Source organism: Sorex fumeus, unplaced genomic scaffold (genome assembly GCF_029834395.1).
Source record: "Sorex fumeus unplaced genomic scaffold, SorFum_2.1 ptg000098l, whole genome shotgun sequence".
Taxonomy (NCBI): domain Eukaryota; kingdom Metazoa; phylum Chordata; class Mammalia; order Eulipotyphla; family Soricidae; genus Sorex; species Sorex fumeus.
The window spans coordinates 31,980,758-32,003,241 of NW_026606155.1; the positions used below are offsets into that span (position 1 = coordinate 31,980,758).

The 22,484-nt window shown below is 40.6% G+C and overlaps 1 protein-coding gene across 2 annotated transcripts in view; it reads left to right on the forward strand.

The window, feature by feature from the left end:
• Window positions 1–22,484, forward strand: part of PPP2R5E (protein phosphatase 2 regulatory subunit B'epsilon) — a 174,040-nt gene that overhangs the window by 83,144 nt on the left and 68,412 nt on the right. For both annotated transcript variants that reach the window (XM_056134371.1, XM_056134370.1), the window contains exon 3: window positions 11,525–11,721. In XM_056134371.1, coding sequence (XP_055990346.1) covers window positions 11,525–11,721 — 197 coding nt within the window. The remainder of the gene's footprint in view (window positions 1–11,524; window positions 11,722–22,484) is intronic.

Consider the following 22,484-nt stretch of genomic DNA (forward strand, 5'->3'; position numbering starts at 1 on the left):
GGCAGTACTTAGGCGACAGTATTCAGTGCCAGGGATCAAACTGGGGCTACCTTCCTCTCAGGCAAGTGCCTGACCCTCTGCTTATCTCTCTGGCAAGCACTTCTTTGGTTGCAGTGCTTGCACGTATGCCCCCTCAAGCCAGCACTCTTTGTTGAGGCTTACATGTTGTGGTTGTGGTGCTACTGGGATGCTTACACTTGTGCTTGCCAGGGGCTGTACTTCTGGCCATGGTGCAAATCATTTCAGTTGTGGGGGATTGCATCTTTTTTTTTTTTTTTTTTTTTTGGTGATGCTCACATGCATCTGATTGTGGTCTAGTCAGAAATCACTGTGACACCTAGGGATGGCACGTGGTAGCAGGGCTCTCAGGTTGGGACTTGGGCATATGTGGGAGTCTGGGGATTTTAAACTCGAAACCATAAAGGTAAGTGCTCTGAGTCCCTGCACTGTTTTGCCCTGTGCTAAACTGTAAATTTGTTTTGAGAACAAGTATAATTTGTAAAATTTCTTGTAACACGCACTTCTGTGGGGTGTGGAGTATATGCTCCCGACAGTGTTCAGGGAATTCAGTGCCACTCAATTCAGTACTGGGGTCTGGCAGTATGGCTCTACTTGGGCTCAGCAGAACTGCAGGGGACCAGGAGGAAAGCAGTGCCAGGGATCAAACCTGGAGCCTGGTACATGCAGGACATGTGATCTACTCCTCTGAGCTATCTCCTCGGCCCTGCAACATGTTCTTTTATAGTATCATACACTTCTTTTATTATTTTTACAGTGCAGTTTGTTTTACTTTTCTATTTATACGACCATTTGGTTAGGATTTCTTTCTCTTTTTTTTTTCTTTAAGCTTCATGAAGACTGGGATGTTGTTTGATATTGCTCAGAAATGTATATTTAAGGCCTAGGTTAGTGCCTAGCATATAAACAGTGTTCTGTAAATATTTATACAGTGAATGAATGAATGATTGATTATGAAGTTAAACATAGTTGATTCTAAGCAAGTACTTGTTCTGGGAAGGTTGGAACTACCTATCATATTCCTTCCAGACTTAGCCTACAGCCTTGTAGGAGGCTATAAAAAGTTTGCAGAATTTGAGCTAAGACCTTGGATCTTTAAATAACGGTGTGTGGAAAAGAAAAAGGTTTACAAAATACTTTGAAGTGGTTATGTACGTAATGTTATTTTAGCGGGAATTCAGTAATGTTTGTTATGAATATGTTATTGTTAAGACCCTTCAGTATAAATGTCTATTACTGGTTTTAGCTAGTATTTATAAGCATTAATATCTGTGAGAGCTGATATTTTAAAATTTAAACTCAGGACAAAGCTGTCAAACAAGGCTTGTTTTTCTTCCCTTTCACTTTGTATAACCCTGATTGTATTAAGAATGAAGCTTTGGAGAAGCGTGAAAGCAGGTGTGCCCTGGCTTGTCCATATTGTTGAACTGTTCATAAATTCTCACGTTTCTGTCTCATATGCTTTACTGTTCTGTCACTCATTCATCCACATGCTAACTCTCTTCATCTTTCGCGATTTTTGACACATCTCTGATGTGTGTCCTGACAGCTCAGCCAATTCACATATTAGATTGAGTCAGCATATTCGGTGATCCTCTAATCAAATTACAATTCTACTTTGAAGGAATCTCACTGAATAATAGTAGGTCTCACTCAATGTTTCCTTCCACTCTTGTTCCACACTTGACCTACATGGAAAGGGAAGAAAACCCTTATGTGTCGATAAATTGATAATGTTCATTAGTTAAGTTTTATTTATTTTTTCCTGAAAGCTGACATTTATTGAACATTTCTCATGGGTTGGACATTGTGTGATTTTTATATCATCTCATGAAATCTTCCAGCTCTCACTATGACAGAAATCCTGTCTTTTAGATTTGTTTTGCAAAGAATACAAAGGCTCAGAAATGTTTTTCTGAAACAAAAACAATCTAGCAGCTGGTTTATTGAACTCTTAATGTGTTCCAGACAGTATTCTGTATGTTTACTTATAGACATTTAAATTAATTCATTTACTTCTTGATGTATAGGCCATACCTGCCCATATGTGGCCTGGCTCTGAAGGCCTTGCCAGCTCAGTGATTGGTCCTGGACTGGCAGTAAGGTACTGGGCTGGTTGCAAGGGGCTACCAAGGCCATACCCAGTGGTGCTCAGGGGTACTGGAACTACATCTGGCTGTGCTGGGGCCAAGGACACATGTTATGCTGTGGATCGAACTCAGAGCCTAGCACACACAAGGCATATGCTCTGCCACTTTCAACCATGGCCCTTGACTATATGTTTATATTTTTATCTTCTCAATCCTTGTCGGTCTGGTGCTGGTAACGTTACTATGCCCTCATTTATACCTGAGGGAACTGAGGCATAGATAGTCATCTCAGGTAGCCTACTGAGGAAGTGGGAAAGCCAGGCTTGGAATCCGGGCAGTTTGATTCCATAGCCAGTGTTTCAACTGCCATATGATACCACACCAGTTTACCCAGCTGGTGCATGGCAGAGCCTGACCAGGACCCAGGCTCCCTGACGTCAGTGACTGGGTTTGTATGGTCCAGAGAACAACCTCAGCCATCTGGAAGAATGCAGAATGGGTTTACCTTTTTATCAAGTTCTTCGTCGTGCTGAAAGACCTGGAATTAATTTAGTATTGTAAGCATTTCTACGATGATTCTCTAGAATTACCACTGGCAGACTTTTGAGAGAGTAGTGTAGACTTGCTTGCCCAGCACAGTTTTGATTTTATTGCTCTTATTAGAGCCGTATCTTATTTCTTATATGAGGTCTAGTTTTGTAAGTGGAAGATAACAGTTATATAATGTTTTCTGGAAGGGAAACTTGTTTTTGGTATGCCTGACGAGAAAATTGTTTCTCTTCCCAGTGGCGATGTTCAGCTAAAACATAGGTTACTACATTGGACATAAAATGCTGAATTTTATCAAGCTTTAGAACTGTATATATAGCACTGTCCTCCCATTGTTCACTGATTTGCTCGAGTGGGCACCAGTAACGTCTCCATTGTGAGACTTGTTGTTACTGTTTTTGGCATAGCAAATATGTCATGGGGAGCTTGCCAGGCTTTGCTGTGTGGGTGGGATACTCTTGGTAGCTTGCCGGGCTCTCCGAGAGGGATGGAAGAATCAAACCCAGGTTGGCCGCGTGCATGGCAAACAATCTACCTGCTGTGCTATCGCTTCAGCTCCCTTATCAAGCTTTAGGGGGGAAAAAGACTTACGTTTAGACTTGCATGGATAGCTTTAGGTTTTAGTGACTCTTGCCTTTGGTGACAAGCATGTGAGGTCAAGAAATCAGTAGCAAAGAAGGGACTTTGGGGGTGAGTATCTTGACTCAAAATGGTATCACATCTTACTGTTTCAGTGTTTTTAAATGCTTATTAGTGTCAGAGTGATTGTACAGTGGAAAGGGCATTTGTCTTGTGTGTAGCTAACCTGGGTTTGATCCCCAACACTCTGTAAAGTACCCCAAGCTTGCTCGGAGTTAGAGCAAGGTATAAGCCCTGAGCACTGAAGACTGTCTTGACCCCCCTCACTGCCCCTCCTGCCAAATGCTTTTCAGATCTCAAATTGTTATGACTTACACTTTTTTTTTTGTCATTTAAAAAGTCTGTATTACTGTTCTCTAAATTTTTAATTTGTAGGCATACATTCAGGACCATGAATACCTGTATGCATACATAAATCTATGTGTACATATTTATGTGTTTTGTGTTTGAACAGATTTTGGGCTCAGATGCAGTGCTCAGGAGCTACTTCTGGCTTGGTGCTTGGGGACTACTTCTCACCAGAAGTGATACCTGGAGTATTGTTTGGTGGTGCGGTTTAAACCCTGGGCACTCTCATGCAAAGCATGTGCTCCAGACATTTGACCCATCTCCTTGGCCCACCGTGCCATTTTTATACCCACTTGGAACTAAAGATTTAAAATGCTTACATATCTTAGATATTTCAAATGTGAAGTTTGGATTTCTTCACCTCATTATTTGTATCTGGGCTTGCATTTATATTTATATTAAGTAGTATTCTTTGTAGGAAGCATAACACAATGAGTGGGGTACACACATGCCATCAATGGATTGGATCACCCACGGCTGCCTTTAATTACAGATGTACAGTCTTTTTTGTGGGGGAGGCACACCCAGTTCTCAGGGCTTGCTTCTGGCTCTTCACTCAGGGATCGCTCTTGGCAAGTCTTAAGGGATCTTATGAGATGCCAGGGATTGAACCCAGATTGGCTGCATTCAAGACATAAAACCTGCTGTATTATCTCTCTGTTCCCAGATGTACTGTCTTTATTATTCTTATGTTATAAGTCCATTTCACAGTACTCTGAGATTAAGGTCTCATTTAAAATGCCCAGTGAAGATTCAGAAGTAGCATCTTTAATTTGCCAGTGCAACATTGGATTGACTCTTTGTATGTGTATACTTTAAGTCTTTATTTTGGCAGGTGTGGGGGGTTGGCTTTTACGCAGTTTTGGGGACCTGGGCATCCCTCTGGGCAGTGCTCAGATGCCAGAGACGCCCATGGCTACCTACTGGTGCTCAGGGATACCTCGCTGTGCTGAGAATTGAACTTGAGGCCTCTGCTTGTATGGCATATGCACCAGCCATCAAGAGATCTCCTTGGCCCTTGAACTTTAAGAGCAGGGTGGAGGGAGGAAGAGGGAGAGGGAGAGAGGGAAGGAGGGAGGAAGGGAGGAAGGGAGGGAGGGAGGGGAGGAGAGGACAAAGAATGTGTTGTTTTGGGTGGTGTGTGTGATAATGTTATCTATTTTTTTAGGGTGTGGAGGTGTCTACCTCTGGTGGTGCTTAGGCTTACTTAGTGTTGGGGGATGCAGGGGGCCTTGTTGAGCTACTTCACATTGGTATTAAGCCTCAAAACCCATGGAACCTTAGTTCTAGGCTATAACTTTTTTTGTGGGGAGAGTCTAAGATATTTTTATCTCATGCAGAAGTAATTTCTTAGGAAGAGGGAATCCATTAATTGAATACAATTAATTGAAATACTTAAAAAGTGAATTAGTGAGGACAAAAGTAAGAAAAGACTTAATTTTTTTTTTTATTATTTTTTGGTTTTGGAGTCACAGCTAGCAGTGACCAGGGCTTACTCCTGGCTCTTAGCTCAGGGATCACTCTTGGCAGTGCTTGGGGTGCCATATGGGCTGCTGGGGATCGAACCCTGGTTGGCTGCTTGCAAGCAAGAACCTTACTGGCTGAATCATTTCTCTCCCAGATGCACATATTTTTGAAACCACCTGAAAATTGGATTTCAGCATTGCCGGCTTTTGGGCATAATTTGGAAGTTTGTTCTCTTTTTAAATCAGATAGCAATTTAGCATAGAACCAAGTATAGAAGTGAAAATGGGTTATTACTATTTGAGGATTTTAAATAAATGACCTTTATTTTATTGAAATTTGATATTACTAGAATAAAATTTTAGCAAAAGTGTATTGTAGAAATGCTTCAAAATTTATTTTTAAATGTTTTAATTTTTTTCTGAAAGTAAATTAAAAGTATACATAAAATCTCTGCACAGAAAATAGTTTAAAAATGAAAAATTAAAGATATCAGTTGAATAGTATCATAATTTTATTTTTGTTAGTGTTTTTGTTAAGAGATCACTATGATAAATGTGATGAACCTGTAACCAAATAGAGTTGAAATATTTTTTTTCTCTTGTGATGCTTTTTGAGGGGGAAGGGATACCCACTGAACTATTTCTCCGGCCCCCGGAAGCATACTTTTTTTTTTTGTTGTTGTTTTTTAAATTTTTCTTTTTTTATTAGTGAAACACCATGAGGTACAGTTGTAGATTTACAATTTTTTGTGCTTGGGTTTGATTATACAATGATCAGATACCCATCCCTCCACCAGTGCCCATTTTCCACCACCATGGATAATATCCCCCCCACCCCCATTCCCCTCTTCCCCCTGCCTCTGTGGCAGGGCAATCCCCTGTGTTCTCTCTCTCCTTTTGGGTGTTGTGGTCTGCAAAAGAGGCATTGAGTGGCAAACATGTTCTGTCCATAGTCTACTTTCGACATGCATCTCCCCTCCTGGGAGGATCCTCCAAACACCCTTTATTTGGTGTTCCCTTCTCTATCTGAGCTGCCCTTTCCCCTAGAATGCCCAACTGGCCACTAAGCTATGGAGTAATCCTCCTGGTGGGGAAGCATACATTTTTAACTTGCATTTGAAAACATGGAATATTAGGGTTTTGGGTTTTTTTTTTTTCCTTTTTGGTCACACCTGGAGATACTCAGGGTTTACTCCTGGCTCTGCACTCAGGAACTAGTCCTGGCGGTGTTCAGGGGAAACATATTAATGTAGAACTATCTTATTTTGGATTATTTAAATTAAAATGAGTTGTAAATATAACTCACCAGCTCAAATAATGTTTCTACCTAGTTTACACTGCAAATGTATGACCATTTAATAGAAATATTCACTATTTTACATGTTTTAAAGTCCATGTGTAAATAAGTTGCTGGTTTACTGTTTTAAAAAAATCAGTGTGCTGTCTTCTTGTGATTGATAACTAATAAATATGATGTGGGTCCTCTAAATTTACATGCCTGGAATACTTGCAAGTGTGAGTTTAGCATTCTGAGTTTCAGCAACTTCAACAGGCTGGTGTTTTTGAGCATAATACCCAAGGAACACTGCCTCATGTTTTAGTTCTTCTTTTTTACTTTGAAAAGTTCTGAGTCAAATCCCTAGTATAGGTGAACTTGACCCTGTGCTCAAATATTCAATGGAATTAAATAATGGGAACTTCTGGCTAAGGAGGAATGAGATGAGTTTCTTTTAAATATAAACAAACAAATGATGTAGAAACAACTGGTTACTGAAATCATAATTAGGATAAGGGAATAATGAGGTAAAGGGGTTTCGTGTCTGTATGTGATTAAGGGTGTGTGGTCTGTGGCTAAAATTTATATAGCTTTTATTAACTGTTCATTAAGCACAAGGAGATTTTTACTGTTACTAATTTTCTTATGGTTTGGGGGCCATACTTGGTGGTGCTCTGGGCTTACTCCTGTCTCTGTGCTCAGAGATCACTCCTGGTGGTGCTTGAGGATATTGTATGCAGTGCTAGGGACCAAACTCAGGTCAGCCACATGCATGGCAACTGCCTTACCCACTCCACTATCTCTATGGCCCGAGGAGAATTTTTAGAAGTTTTTGGTGATAGAACCGTAATTACTGTTTCATTGTTTTGTATGTTCAGTGCTGTTTCATAGAGTGGCTGGGTCCCAGGATCCATCCCTTGTTCCCCCTACCTTGCTTAATAAAGAAAATGGATAGGAGACAGTAGTAGAAAAGACATGTGGGGAAAAAGAGACTAATGGTAAAAGGAAACATACAGATAGTAAATGGAGAAATACCAAGTGGATTGATGGACTACTTTGCTAGTCATTTCATCTTTTCTGGGGTTAGAAATATATCTTGAGAGTCAGTTTAATTTTAAGAGTTGTTCCAGGGCGATGGAACCTTGCCTGCTCATTTTCTGCCTTTTTCTTTTCAAATATTTAAAAATTAAAAACAAAGTTTATTTTTTATTTAGTCACTGTGAAATTACAAAGTTATTCATGATTGGGTTTCAGGAATGCAGTGTTTCAACACAGTCCCTTCACCAGTGTCCACTTCCCTCCACCATTGCCTCTCCCCTCACCCCAAATCCCGATTTGCTTCCCACCCACTGGTCTGCTTCTACAAGTCTCCTTTAAAAAGTATATACACATTTTTGCATTGTGGTTTACAGTACTTTCCTGATAGGGTTTGTACATAACACTTCACCAGCTCTCAGCCCCACCTCCTCCTCCCAATTGAACACTTCTCTCCACCATAGGCATTGGCCCAATCAGTAACAGTCACCTATTTTTGCCTTTTTACATCCTGTTCATTCTAGGGAGATGAGAACCAGGATGTTTGGAATAGCATACGGTGAGGGATCAGGTATTACTGGAAAAGCCTTTTGCTTAGACTAATTGAATTAAGTCCTCCTGGATTCAGCACAAATGAAAGAAAACAAGAACAATAGAACTGTTATAAAGGAACTATCTCCTTGAGAAACCTCTCCCCTACTTACATAGTTTTGGCCCGTGTGTGTGTGTGTGTGTGTGTGTGTGTTTTTTAGAGGGACGGGGTTGGGGAAGAGGAAAGGGCACACCTGGCAGTGCTCAGGGCTTTCTCCCGGTTCTGCACTCAGGACTCACTCCTAGTGGGCTTGGGGACCATAGTGATGCCAAGGATTGAACCCGCGTTGGCTATATGCAGGGCAAGTGCTGTACTATCTCTCCAGTCTCTTGACCACTTAAGTTCTGAAAGGAAGATGAGTCATTTTAGAATTCAGTGTGATAAAAGATAAAGCATAACTTATTATGTGTATTAATCTCTGGGAAATGGTTAGAAGAGGGACCCAGGAGGGTTTAAGCAGCTGACTTTGTGCATGAGGCCATGTAGGAAATTAATTTGTTGAATTTATTTCAGTACTCTTTTGCACGGGCTGGAGCTGGAGCGACAGCACAGCGGGTAGGGCGGTTTGCCTTGCATGCGGCTGACCCAGCTTCGATTCTTTTGTTTCTCAGAGAGCCCAGCAAGCTACGGAGAGTATCCCGCCCTTAAGGCAGAGCCTGGCAAGCTCCCCGTGGAGAATTCGATATGCCAGAAACCAGTAACAAGTTTTAGAATGGAGACATTACCGATGCCCGCTCGAGCAAATTAGATGAGCAATCGGAGGACAGTGCTACAGTGCTACTCTTTTGCACATACCTTGTTTTATGGAAAATGGTATTGCTCTTATCTTTCACTGTATTTGAGTGTTACAAGATAAATTAAGAATGCAAGCTTGGGAGCCACTATTGGTTTAAATCTTGTCTCCTCTGCTTTTTAGTTGTATGGCTCTGGACCTCTCTGTATCTTAGTTTTTCCTTTGGTTAAATTGGAAACAGGACCTTACTGCATTGCTGGTTGCTTGTATTAAATGAGATATAATATGTGTGTAAAATACTTAGAATAATGCCCAATAAATGTACTCTATATGCCTCAAAAGTATTAAGTTCGCATTCTTTTTTGGCAGGTGAATAATCTGCTTCACATTTGCCTATGGCATCACATTAATTTGGATAAATAAAGAATAGATTTCAACTGCTAAACTTTTTTGGGGAGTGGTTGAACACAGTGGATGGTGCCCAGAACTTACTCCTGGTTCTGCACTCAGGGATCACTCCTGGCAAGCTTGGGGGATTATACATGGCTTCAGCTTTGAACTCTGGTCAGCCACATGCAACACAAGTACTCTACCCACTGTGCTGTCGCTCCAGGCCCCCTGTCTGAATTTTTTAAATAGTTGAAGTATATTAATCTCTTGAGTATTACTGTAGTGACCTCAAAGATTAATTGTTGCCACTACTTACAAGGTGGTTGAATTTTGGAAGAAAGGCTGTTGTTTATAGATGCTTTCATGATCAAATATACTTTAGTTAAGGAGCTCTTCATGTAGGTGAATTTTTTAAAAATAATCTTTTGTAAAATTACTGTATCAACAAATAAGTGGTTAAGCAAACTTCTCTGGAAAATTTCACTTTAACGTTGCGTTTAACAGCCTTTTATTTTTCTCTATGCAGTGACAAATTTAGAGCTCTGATTTAGAGCCTAGAAGACTTATGCAGTTGAGCATCATAGTCCTCTGCATGTAATTAGCTATTTATTGGTTAAATCATGTTTATAAGCAGCCTTGTTTAGTTTTTGTTTAAACATCTGATGCAGGTAGCAATTAAAGAGAAAGCTTGGTCTGGTTAACTTCTAATTAAGTCCAGGATCATGGAATAAGGTATATCTTATATCTTATCCCACATTCTAAAAGTCTTTGATTAGAAGATACACTAGGCCTTTGGGAACCTCAAGGAATGGTGGGGGAAGGAAAGCTCATTGGTTAAGAATAATTTTCTAATTGATAACTTTTTGTCAGATTGGCAGTGATAGCTCATGTCCTCAGAAATACTGGCTCCATGGTAGGGAGCTGGGCAGAGAACGGTGCTGCTGCTGCTTGGGGTGGAGTGGCAGCGAGCAGGGGGTGGGGTGGGGTGGGCACAGATACTCCAGCACTCCGAGGCCTCCAGACCACAAGATATTCACCCAGGTTGCAGAATTTGGGTTAAATTTTTTTTTCTTCTTCTTTTTTTTACTGATGCTTCTTTTTTCCTTCTATTTTGGTAGACAAAACCATGTTTCTACAGGTCTCCTTACCCCTTTTATGTAGAGATTTTCTAAGAGTTGATTTCAGATGGCCATGTTTGGGGGAACTTATCTGCACTCAGGGATCACTCCTTACAAGCTTGGGGGATCATATGTGGTTTCAGCTCTCGAACTCTGGTCAGCCACATGCAACGAAGTATTTTACTCACTGTGTCCCCATCTGAATTTTTTAAATAGTTGAAGTATGTTAATCTCTAAAGTTCATCTCTAATGTTCTTTGAAAAAATAACAATATAGTGTAATGCATCTGCTTATCTCTATAAGAGTGTTTTGAAAATTAATGAGTTAGTTGCCTTAGATGGAGGTATAGCAGAGTCCTCCCTGGTTGGAATTTATTACCTTTCTAGGGAATCTCCAGTTTGTGGAAATGAAATACTGGGACAAAGACAGGAGTTGAGTGGTTCATTTATAGTTTAGTACAATTATATTTCAAACCCAACTCTACGATAAAGGTATTTTTTTCTTTGCTGGGGAATTTTAACTAACCTAAAATTTCTTACATGTTTTTTAGAAATGAGACCAAACCAAATGCCTGACCTGCTATTTGTGGGAAAAGAACAGATGTTTATTATATATTATACTTTATATAATATATTGAGCACCCAAGAGGAAGAAGATGGGTCAAAGGAGAGAACATAGTTTTAAGTACAGTTTACTCTTACTGTCCCATTACTGATAGTTTTGAGTTGGCATATTGCTTTGCTTTGTTGATTTTTAAATTTTCTTTGATAAACTTCACAGACGCCAAGACAAAACAAAAAGAAAAATATAAACACGCACTTGCACACACTGGTTATTTTAAATACCAAGCATGTCAGCATGAAATTAAAATGAATTGGCTAACAAAATTTCTGCTTTGAAATTTTTAAAAACTAATTAAAACCAACAAGGACATTTTTCAGTGTTTTTGACTTCTTCAGGGTGTTGACATTGGGATGATTTTGGTTAAAATTTGCTTCAACTCTATAATTGCTGTTGGGATTTTGGTTAATCTCTGGTTGCGGAATAGTAAATGCTGTTTATATTGTGCTGGGGCCATATAGTTTTTAAAGACAAGATCTTTGAAGTGGTGAATATGGGATCCTTTCCCACCCATGTGTAACTGTTAAAAGAACACCATTGCCTTGTGAGTTCTTACTTTTTAACTTTGCCTTTGAAGTAACTTTCACAGAGAATTCCTGTTACCTGGAAATTGACGACAGACTTACACCATTTCCTTTTTTTTTCTTAGACGTTCCATCCTCAGAGCAGCCTGAACTGTTCCTAAAGAAACTTCAGCAGTGCTGTGTCATTTTTGACTTCATGGACACGCTATCTGATCTTAAAATGAAAGAATACAAGCGCTCCACTCTTAATGAACTTGTGGACTACATTACAATAAGCAGAGGCTGTTTGACAGAGCAGACTTACCCTGAAGTAGTTAGAATGGTGAGTTTCTTTTTTTCCGCCGCGGACACTCGTAAGCCCCTTCCATAGCAACTCACAGGTGTATTTATTGCAAAGTCAGGCCATTGGGAGTCATCTCCACCGAGGAGAGACAACTTGCTGGGAATTAAAGCAGAAGTAGTTGAAGAGTATGATTCTCTGAGAATGAAGTCCAGAACTTTTCACCTACCACACTATTGGAGAAAGTCAATGACTTCAGAATATAAAGTCAAGATAGCCAGAGTATTACTGGAATTTTCTGGTGTTGGGAAAAGACAGTGGAGGAATACCAAAAGTTATTGATCTGTGGTTTGAAAAACATGCAAGCCTGTTGGATGTCTTGGTTGTCCCATTCCCATCTCCTTCACCTCCCCCAGTTCACGTGGTGTGGTATATTAGAAATGGCTTTAAGTTTAATAAAATTGTAATTTGTAGAATCTAGTTAAAGCCTTTCTTGGCTTTGTAATCTAATCATTCTCTTTCTAATCTTGAAATCAAGGGGTGGTGTCTTTTCATATTCTTGAACAAAGATTTGCACTGTGTGTGCTTGTTAGGGGTTACGAGAAGAAACATTATTACCGTAATGCAAGGAATTAGATTCTTATTGTACCAGTAATTACATTAATGTTGCGAAAGCTAAACGAAAATAAGGTTTTCTGTTAGCCTTGTGTGGGAGGGTTGCTGTCCCCGAGCATCTGAGATAATTTTGAATGGGAGAGCATGTGCTCTTTCGGGGGTTAAGAGCTGCCTGCAGTTAGACTGCAGAAATCCAAAGTGTTATCATTGGAGGGAAGTCCCTTGGAGAATTTGATACACTGTGTACTGCTGAAAGCCTATCTGAGTTTTCTGTTTAACTCGTATAATTGCCAGTCAACAGATGGGGGGGGGGGAAGTAATTTGTCATTGAGAAATTAAAAATAAATAGTTCAAGGGGCTGGAGAGATAGCTCAGTGGGTAGGATTCTTGCCTTGGATGCAGCCAGTCTAAGTTTGATTTTTGGTACCCTCAACATCCCTGAGTCCTTCTAGGAGTGATTCCTAAACACAGGTCTAGAAGTAAACTAGAAATAAGGTTCCCCGAGCTATTCTATGAGTGTTCCCTGAGCACAGAGTGAGGAAAAGTCCCAAATAAATTTCTACCTGAGAAACTATGACTGATATTTGAAATCCTTTCAAGAACAACTCCTGAGACCTGTATTTGGGTGTTGCTGCATTTCTTATAGGCGTATAATTTTCTGTAGATTAACTGCTTTAGGTCTTGAGCAGGGATTCTCAGCTAGGGAATATTTTGTCTTTGAGGACACTTTGTTGAGAGACGTGTTTGGTATTCTCAGTAGGGTCAGAGATTTGGCAGCAGGGGGCGGGGGCGGGGCGGGAATAGGGTTCTACCACTGTCTAGGGTAGAGGCCAGGACTGCTGCTAAACAGCTTGTAATGCACAGGACAGCCTCCACAGAAAGAGTCCTTGGCCTCAAATGTCTGTACTGCCCGGGTTGAGAAACTCTGCTCTAGAGTCTGCATGCCATCTAAACCTTTGACCTGATACTTTGGAGCGATTCTAGTTCACCTGTCTTCTCTGGAGCACTGCCCTCTGGTTAATCTATGTCTACAACTAAAAGAGGTCACTGCTATTTATGGCTTTCTTCTGTATTTTTCCATGAATAATCTATGAATATGTATATATATATGTGTGTGTAAATACTATTTTTTTCTAAATGCACAAATGGTGCATGCTATATTCACACTATACCTTGCTTTCAGCACACTGCCTCTATTTTTATAGCTCGGTAATATATGTATTTATTGTGATAATTTATATAAGCAGCACCCTAATAATATGCTTGCACATATATTGGTTTCCCTTTGCTTGGGACCATCTGTGTTATTTCCTGATTTGTTTTTTAATAGCTCCCTTCTCTCACCTGGTTTCTGTGCCTTCATTTTTCCCTGCCCCCTGCCTCTGTTTCTAATTTTCCCCTTCCTTTCACTTCCTGGCCTAATAAGCTTCCACTATTTCCTGAAAAACCAGGAGACTTCTCCTTGCTGTGATTTCTCTGCTTCTTGGAAATCCCACTATTTGGAATTTGTTCATTTTTACTCCTCCCCAACTGTCCCCCAGTATAAATGCTCTACACATTTATCTGATTTTTCTGTTAAAACTCTGAAAGTTCCTCAAGGAACTGTATCCTGCATGTCTCTGTGATCTCCGGAATGTCTTCCAGACCTGGAGTTTGTTGGGTGAATGAATTTCCTCATAAAATATGGACATTTAAAATTACTATATTTTGATGAATATATTAATGTTGTTGTATAGTTATTAAATGTGGCATTTGGCATAATCTCCCCTTGCCTCCCCCCCAAAAAAAAACCCAAACTTAATTTGTTCTTATGAACCCAAACCACATTGGTCCTAAATCACTTTCAGTAAGAACCATTTTCTCTTCTCCCTTTACCTTCCCCAGCCCCCACACCTCTCCTCCCCAGAAGAGAAAAATACTTCTGTCATTTGTGTGTGATTATGTCCTTAAAAATAAACTTGAACCCCCACCTTAGCGGGCACTGAATCTGAAATGTGCTTGTTATTCTAAGACATTCAACAGTGAACTTCCTAGATCAGTGCTTACTCAACTGAGTGATAGCAGTGGGAGGTGGCGGGGGGGGGGCACTTAAGGGGGTAGAGATGCTGAACAGTCAATCCAGGGATCATCAGTAGTAGCCTCTGTGTCAGAGGGCATTTACTGTTTGCTCAAAGAAGATCGATGTCAAGGTGGGGGTGGGGAGATGGGGTGTGTGTGTATTTAAGGTTCTTACAGGTGCAATTCATTTCACTTTTGAGACTTCTAATTACTAATAGTACACAGTTTTCAAGCTATCTAGAGCATTTACAGAGAATGTGGTAGTAGAGTAGAAAGGTAGGACTGGAACCACACAAACTTTGCCTCAGATGCTGGCTCTGGCCACAAATACTTGCTCCATTGCATGGGATGGAGTCTTCTGTCTAGGGAATCCCAGTGCTTGTGTGGTGCTTGGAGAGGGACATAAATTAGAGGAGGGATGGTCACAGTCCTCTACCCGGTTCTACTATTAATTCACTCAACACACTCTTCTACCCTGCTTTACAAAGTGTCACTCAACTTAAGGGAGTAAATTGTTGTGCTCTGTACATCTTGGTTCTCATCTTTTCAAATACACGTATGGTCTAAAAAGCAGGGTGTTGCTGCCCCATATGAATAGCTGGAACCATATTGCTCTTGATGCCTGGTTTCACATTCCAGGATGAGTGATGACTTATGAAGGCATATTCTGGTGTCAGTGTTATTACCAAAAGCCTTTGACTCAGCCTCAGGGATTTATACTTTAAGAGTTGCATTTCCTGTTAGAGAAAAAGTTTGACAGATGAAATTAATCTAGGAGTTATAGAATCATTTCTAGCAAAATGCATATCACCTATATGCTGCTAGAATTCAGGAAGAAAAGAACTGTTTATGCATAAATAAAACAAAACAAAAGCAATTTGGCCCCAATATACCTGCAGAAGAGACAGTTGAAAGAACCCCAGACAGAGGGCTTGTTGCAGCTATTGTTCTAATTTTCCATATTTCAGGTAATTAATAGTGAGAACTTGATGAAATAATTTTGTCTCTAAGCCTCCTCTCCTATTGTAAGTGGAAGGAATTGAGAATTTTTTCCCTCCTTCCAATTCTGAAAAACCACAAACTCATTTCCTTCCAGCAAAGACTAAGAAATTAAGAATAGATTTTCCCGTTATAAAGGTTTACAAACCATTGTCCAGATAGCCTAGTTAAGTTTATCGTATGTATTTCTCCTGATAGGAAAGAGAAAATCAGGACTTCCACTTCCTTTTAGGTTTTGTCATATTCTTTGCATCATCTCATATGTTGGACTTCTCTCCTTTAGGTAGTAATTTTTCCACTTTAAGCTAATATTTTAATCAATATATTTTTCCTTTCCTATTCTCTTATCATGCATTCATTTGAAAGATACCTTAGAATTTCTGGCTTTTCATGTAATCTTGTGTTAAAAAGTTTTGGACCCAAACTCAATCACTATATATCACTCTCACCCCGTTGTTCATTGATTTGCTTGAGCGGACACTAGTAACATCTCCATTCATCCCTGTCACGTGCTAGTGTAGCCCAATGGCATATTGGGGGCTCTTTCAGGGTCAGGGGAATGAGGACCATCATTGTTAACTGTTTTTGGCATATCGAGTATGCTACGGATAGCTTGCCAGGTTCTGCTGTGTGGGCAGGATACTCTCTGTGGCCTCTCTGAGAGGGGTGGAGGCTTTTGGGGCAACCTCTAATCACCTGTACAGGTGTTCCCAGTCAGGCATATATGCGGGCAGGAGACTCTCGGTAACCTGCTGGAGTGAGAACAGACAACAGAACAGACAAGATAAGAGGTTGCACGGCCGCAAATGCAAAAAAAAATTTCATATATTTTTAATATTCACTTATTTTTATTTTCAAGTTATTTCTTTTAGGACTGAGGTGTGATTTAAGTGACAGAGCACATGCCTTGTGTGTTTGAGGCCTTCAGTTCAGTCATTAGGAATAACCCTTTTGGTTGTCCAGAGTGTAGAACCTATTAGTATTTTTTTGGAAAATCACTTTGGGGATAGTTCAAATCTGAGATAAAATTTTATTAATGGAAACATTAGTTTAGTTCATTCCAGGACATTTTTTCTAAGTGACTTCGAGCAACATTATATTTGATGATAAAAACAGATAAGATCCTGTTCAGTTACAAACTCAGTAAAAGAATGTTCATGTGAACAGATAGTAAGATATTATGATAACTACGTTAATAAAGTATGAACCAGGCAGGAGGGAGAAGAGGGACAGGAGATTATGTTGATCCATCTTTGCATCCCTTTGATGAGCCCCACTTGATCTTGGTGTATGAGTTTTTGATATGTTGTGAGAACGGGGGAATTAATTCAAGATTAATTGATTGGAATAGTGAGGAACACTTTTACAGAGAGGAGGGCTTTTTAAAAAACTGGGGCACTAAAAGGTGAATATGCCTTTTTTAGGTGGCTGAAGGTGCTAAAATGGAAATAAAGTATGTGATGCAAAAGAATTCCCAAATGACACGATATTTTTGGGAAAAGAAAAATAGTGCTGTGTTGTTACAGTAGAGAAAGAGGGTGGAGAGGGAGGGAGGGAGGGAGGAAGGAAGGGAGGCAGGGAGGGAGGGAATATATGTGTTGAGGAATGGGATTGATGGTGGCAATTGAAGTGCAAATGAGGGCCAGATCCTAAAAGAATTTCATAGAGAGTTAATAAACACTGAAAGGTTTTAAACAGGGGAGTGATATGGTCATATTTGTGGATGAGGTTGGAGGAAACCGAAATTGAAAACTGAAAGGAATTGGCTAGAGGGACTGTAATATTCAAGGAGTTGTGGAGGACCTAACCAAGCATTCACGTGGAAGTGTAGAGAAAGTGAGCAAAGGGTGGCCTTTGAGACACAGGAGATAAAAAGTGAAATCAGCATTTCCCATGATATGTGGACTCAGAGAGAGAAAGAGGTCTAGGATAGTTTTGTGAACTAGGTAGTTTGCCGTGCTGTTTGAGAAGGAGTAGGAGTGAGCATATTTGGGGTAGAAGCAGAGGGGTTGTATTTTGAGGCATTAACTTAGAGTTTACGGGACACTCAGATGTGGAAACTAAGAGATTGATGAAACTAAGAGGTGAGAAAAAGAACAGTGATGGAGATTCCAGGAGATACCAGGAATCAGTGTGCCTTGGTGCAGTGGTGAGGTGGTAGCTAATGAGTCAGCAGGAGTACAGGAACTCAGAGAAAGCTGAGGCAATGATTGTAGATAATGATTGCATGGGTAGTGGTAGAATCTTGGGTGTACAGTCTTCAGAGTCAAATCTTGTCCTGCCTCTCTGGCAGAAAGTATACCTTGTCGCATTGGTTATTTCCGTATTTTACCATTATGATTATGACTTAACTTAGTTTCACAGTCCAGCCCTACTTTATATATATCTTCTGTAAATTCCAAAGTATAAAATATATGATTTTCCAAAGTTAATGTAATTTTAGCATAAAAATGTTGAACAGCTATTTCCTTTCTGTTGAAGTCTTCATAAACTTTTGTTTTTCCCAATTCAAATTATACCTTGTCACTTGGTTTTCTAAGTATTTTCTCATACATTCTTTGATTTAACTGAAGTCTTTGTTCTGGTTAGCCTCTTAGTAGGACAATATAATTTTGTAGAAAATTACAAAGTTGCAATTAAAGGTCTGAGAGTCTGCCTCCACAGAATTTTAGGAGTGCTTTGTTTAACTTCATACTCTGAAGGACAGAGAGTTTCTTTCCATAAAATAACAACTGTCTAAAAGTAGCCTTGGGAATAATAACTACCAGGGGGAATATGAAATTTCTATTTTTTGTCTTCCTGCATCTGATAAGGAATACAACTATACATCATAGCCAGAATTTGCCTTGGAGGTGATCCAAAGGAGATAAGATTTTTGGATGTGAGCCATGTGGGGTGGTGGAGAGGCAGGCTGTTTAAAAATTTTTTTTAATATGTACATAATTGAAGAGAATAAAGTGGTATCTGGGAAAGGCATTTAGAAAGTGACAATTTAAGCATAGGACCTAGGAGAAAGGAAAGCATTCTTTGGCACTTAGATAATATTTTAAGATGATCAAAATGAAGAATACTAGAAGCCTTTTTTTTTTGAATGAGACCTAGAAAATTCACTGTGCAAAATTAAGATCCTATTGTTACCATTTATGATTTATTGCTGAGTAAAAAAACTGGCAGGCATATATCCCTTCCTTACTTGTCACTTAATTATGATTACTTTGTGCTGTAAAGTTGTTTTTAGAAAACAGTTGTATGGGGATCCTGGGGGACTCTTGGCAGTGCTGGTGCTGCCAGGGCCAGGGGTATCCCACAGCCCACCAGTGCTGAGGCTTATACTCCAGGCCTGGCACATGCAGGGGGCATGTGATGGGCCACTTAAGCAACATCCTGGCCTGTGCCCCCCTTCCCCTGCTCCACCCGTTTTCTCTAGTTGATACTTAAAGTTAGCAACTTTCATCTAGCTTCTTAGAGTATCTATGGCTTGATATTTACAAGGTTAGTTGGATCTCTTGCTGTTGATTTCAGGATTTGTGTGTTTTGTGTATTTGTGTTTAGGGAATTTTGCCAGTGAAACCATCTGGGTCAGGAGTCTTCTATCGGAAAGTCTCTACTAATGAATTCAGTTTCTTGTGGGCAGTGCTCAGGGTCAACTGCTGACTTTGTATTCAGAGGACCGTGTGCTGGAAGAGTTTGACTCGGCGCTTCCACATGTGAGGCATTTGTTCAGCCTGTTAAGCTAGCTCTCCAATCCAGAGTTCAATTTCAAGGCAAGTGTGTTGATCCCTGTACAGTCTCTGTGGCCCCTGAATTCAATATCTTGGGGGGGGGAGGCGGGGGATGGGCAGGAGAGTGCTTGGCCACACGCATGCAAGTTTTTTACCTGCTCTGGTCCCTCTGTATTTAAGAATTAAATTTCTAGGGCTGGAGCAATAGCACAGCGGGGTAAGGTGTTTGCCTTGCACGCGGCCAACCAGGGTTCAATTTCCAGCATCCCATATGGTCCCCCGAGCACTGCCAGAGGTGATTCCTGAGTTCAGAGCCAGGAGTAACCCCTATGCATTGCTGAGTGTGACCCAAAAAGCAAAAAAAAAAAAATTGAATTTCTCAACTATTTGTTCGAGACTTCAGATTTTCTGTTTCATTATGTTGGCCGGGGGGGGGGGGGAGGTGGGGGGGCAAGGAGGGGGAAGAGGGATGATAGTGGAATGAGTAGGCCTCTTGCCTTGCATGTGGTTAGCTGGGGTTCCATCTTCAGCGTCCTGTATGGTACCCCAAGTCTCACCAGGAATGATCCCTGAGTACAGATCCAGGAATAAGTCCTGAGTGCTGGTGGGTATCACCCAAAATGAAACAGACAAAAATCCAAAACAAAATAATATTGTATGTCAGTTTTGATAGTTGTTCTGTAGTTAGATAATTTAGGCTTTGCAGTTCAATACATAATCCTTGGGAGTTCTTCACAAATATCTATTTATATATGTATCTCTATATATGATATAGTTCATACGTGTACTCTTCTCATCATTAGCATAATAATCTATAGTAACTGCATATGATTTAATCCAGTCTTCATAATAGCCCTATTGAAGTAAGTAGCATTACAATGTATATTACTTTATAAGTCATATAGAGAAAGTAGAGAGAGGTGAAGAAACTTGCCCAAATGTACTCACATGGGGAGCTGGCAGAGCAGCACTGAAACCCATGCTCTTTCTCTCCAACCCCGGGGATCTTACTTTCTGTCATGATGCTTTCCTGGAATCATTCATTTCAAACTGAAGCTAAAACTTTGAAAACTTTGGGCCAGGGATGTGATTCAGTGATTTGCCTGAGTCTCCTTTTTTAAAACCCCTGGTACAAAAAAACAAAAAATACTAAAGATTGGGCTCCTGGGTAGGTGAGATAGCTCAGTAGATGAGAGTAAGCGTTTCCCTGTATTTTCGGTTGCTTCTGAGTTGGCCCTCCCGTTGATCGTCGATTTGCTCGAGCGGGCCCAGTAACGTCTCCATTGGAGACTTTGTTGTTACTGTGTCTGGCATGAGTTGGCCAGACCAGCTAGTGGAAATGTATTCATTTTTACATGAATTCTCTCTTTCACCCTTCTACCTGTCTGCCTTATTTTAAAATACATTGCTTTATCTGTGTCATTCTATAATTGTTAAAAGTGCACAGCATGGTTTCTTGTGTGTCATGTTCCAGCACACATCTTCTGCCAGGGTGTCTGTTTTTTCCCACCGTTACCTCGGTGTCCTAACTGCTGCCATGCTTCCTACTCCTCTGCCTCCTCCCCCTTCACTCCCCCCTGCCTCCTTTCTGTGTGTCTTCTCCATCTCCCTCTCCCTGACTCCCTCCTCCTGTGGTGCTCTCTCAGAGTTTACTCCTAGCTCTGTGCTCAGAGATAGCTCCTGGCGGTGCTCTGAGTCCTATATTGGGTGCTGGGAATCAATCAGGTTTGACCATGTGCAAGATAGTCCCTGCCTGCTGTACAATCTCTCCCACCCCATGCATGCTGTACTTCTTATATCCCACATATGAGAGAGAGGCAAAGATATCTGCACCTCTCTTGTTTCCAGATTTTGGCTATTATGAGTAGTAGACATAAAATGCAGATGTCTTTTCTGAATAGATATTTTGAATGGATAATCTGAATAGCGAGGTGGGGGGCATATGCTATGCTTAGGTGTTACTTCTGGCTCTGCACTCAGTAGTTACTCCTGGCAGTGCTCAGGGGGCCATATAGGGTGCTGGGGATCGAACTCTGGTTGACTGTGTGCAAGGCAAGAGCCTGCCTGCTGAACTGTCTGTCTGGTTCTGATATTTTGGGCCCTTTTTCTAGATGATGTCCCAAAGTGTGATTGCTAGATCATAGGGAAGCGTAATTCCATTTTTTTTTTTTGGAGAAGTGTTCATATTGTTTTCCAAAATGGCCAGACCAGTTGACATTCCCACCAGCAGTGAAGCAGTGAATGAAGATTCCCTTTTCCCCTCATCCACACCAACATTGGTTGTTTTGTTCTTTGAAATTTCTTCCTGGTGTGAGAAAACAAATCTTGTTGATTTGATTTGCATTTTCCTGATTATATGTGATGCAGAGCATTTTCCCATATACCTATTAGTCAGGGCTGGAGGTATAGCACAGCGGGTAGGGCATTTGCGTTGCACGCAGCCAACATGAACAACCCGAGATCAATTCCTCTGCTCCTCTCGGAGAGCCCAGCAAGCTACCAAGAGTATCTCGCCCGCACACCAAAGCCTGGAAAGCTCCCCATGCGTATTTGATACGCCAAACACAGTAACAAATCTCACAATGTCACTGGGCCCACTCGAGCAAATCGATGAACAAGGGGAGGACAGTGACAGTGACCTATTAGTCAACTGTGTGTCTTTCTTCAGGAAGTTTTTCTTTTTTTTTGTTCTTCTCCCATTAAAAATTTATTTTTTGCTCTGTCTTACCAGTGCTTTATATCAGCCTTTTGTCAGATGAGTTGTGGGCAAATATTTTCTCCAATCTGTGGGGTGGTTTTTTGTTTTGGTTGTTGTTGTTCTGTTCATCCTTTCTCTGCAGTGCAAAAGCTTCTTAATTTGATGTAATTCCATCTGTTTATTTTTGTGTCTGTTTGCTTGTCTGTTGGCATTGAATCATTGAAGGTTCAGCAGGTTTGATGTTCTGAAGAGTTCTGCTTATGTTTTACTGATACAATTTATGGAATCAGGTCTCATATCAAGGTCTTCTATGGGAGGGGCACACCAACCTGTGCTTAGGTGTAACTCTTGTGCAAGGCGAACACTATACTGGCTGTATCCTCACTCTGCAGCCCCTAATATCAAGGTCTTTAATCCATTTTTTTAAACTTTTCTTGCCCTGTTCTGCCATTCTTTGGGGGTGAAAATAAGAATACATGGTGAAGGGTGGGAGGAACCTGAGAGGATGACTGTGTCAAAACTCTGTCCCACCCAAACTACAGTTCTTAAAATGATCCTCTCCTCTAAGTTTATAGGCTCTGCCCCCATGCTGTGCTCTTTGTTTCGCCATTAAAAGCAGACAAGTCCATTAGTGGCCAAGAAATGAATGACTCCCTTATTGCTTGGATGGCGTGGATGGGGAGCAGGGAGTGAGATGGTGTTCACAGGAGGTA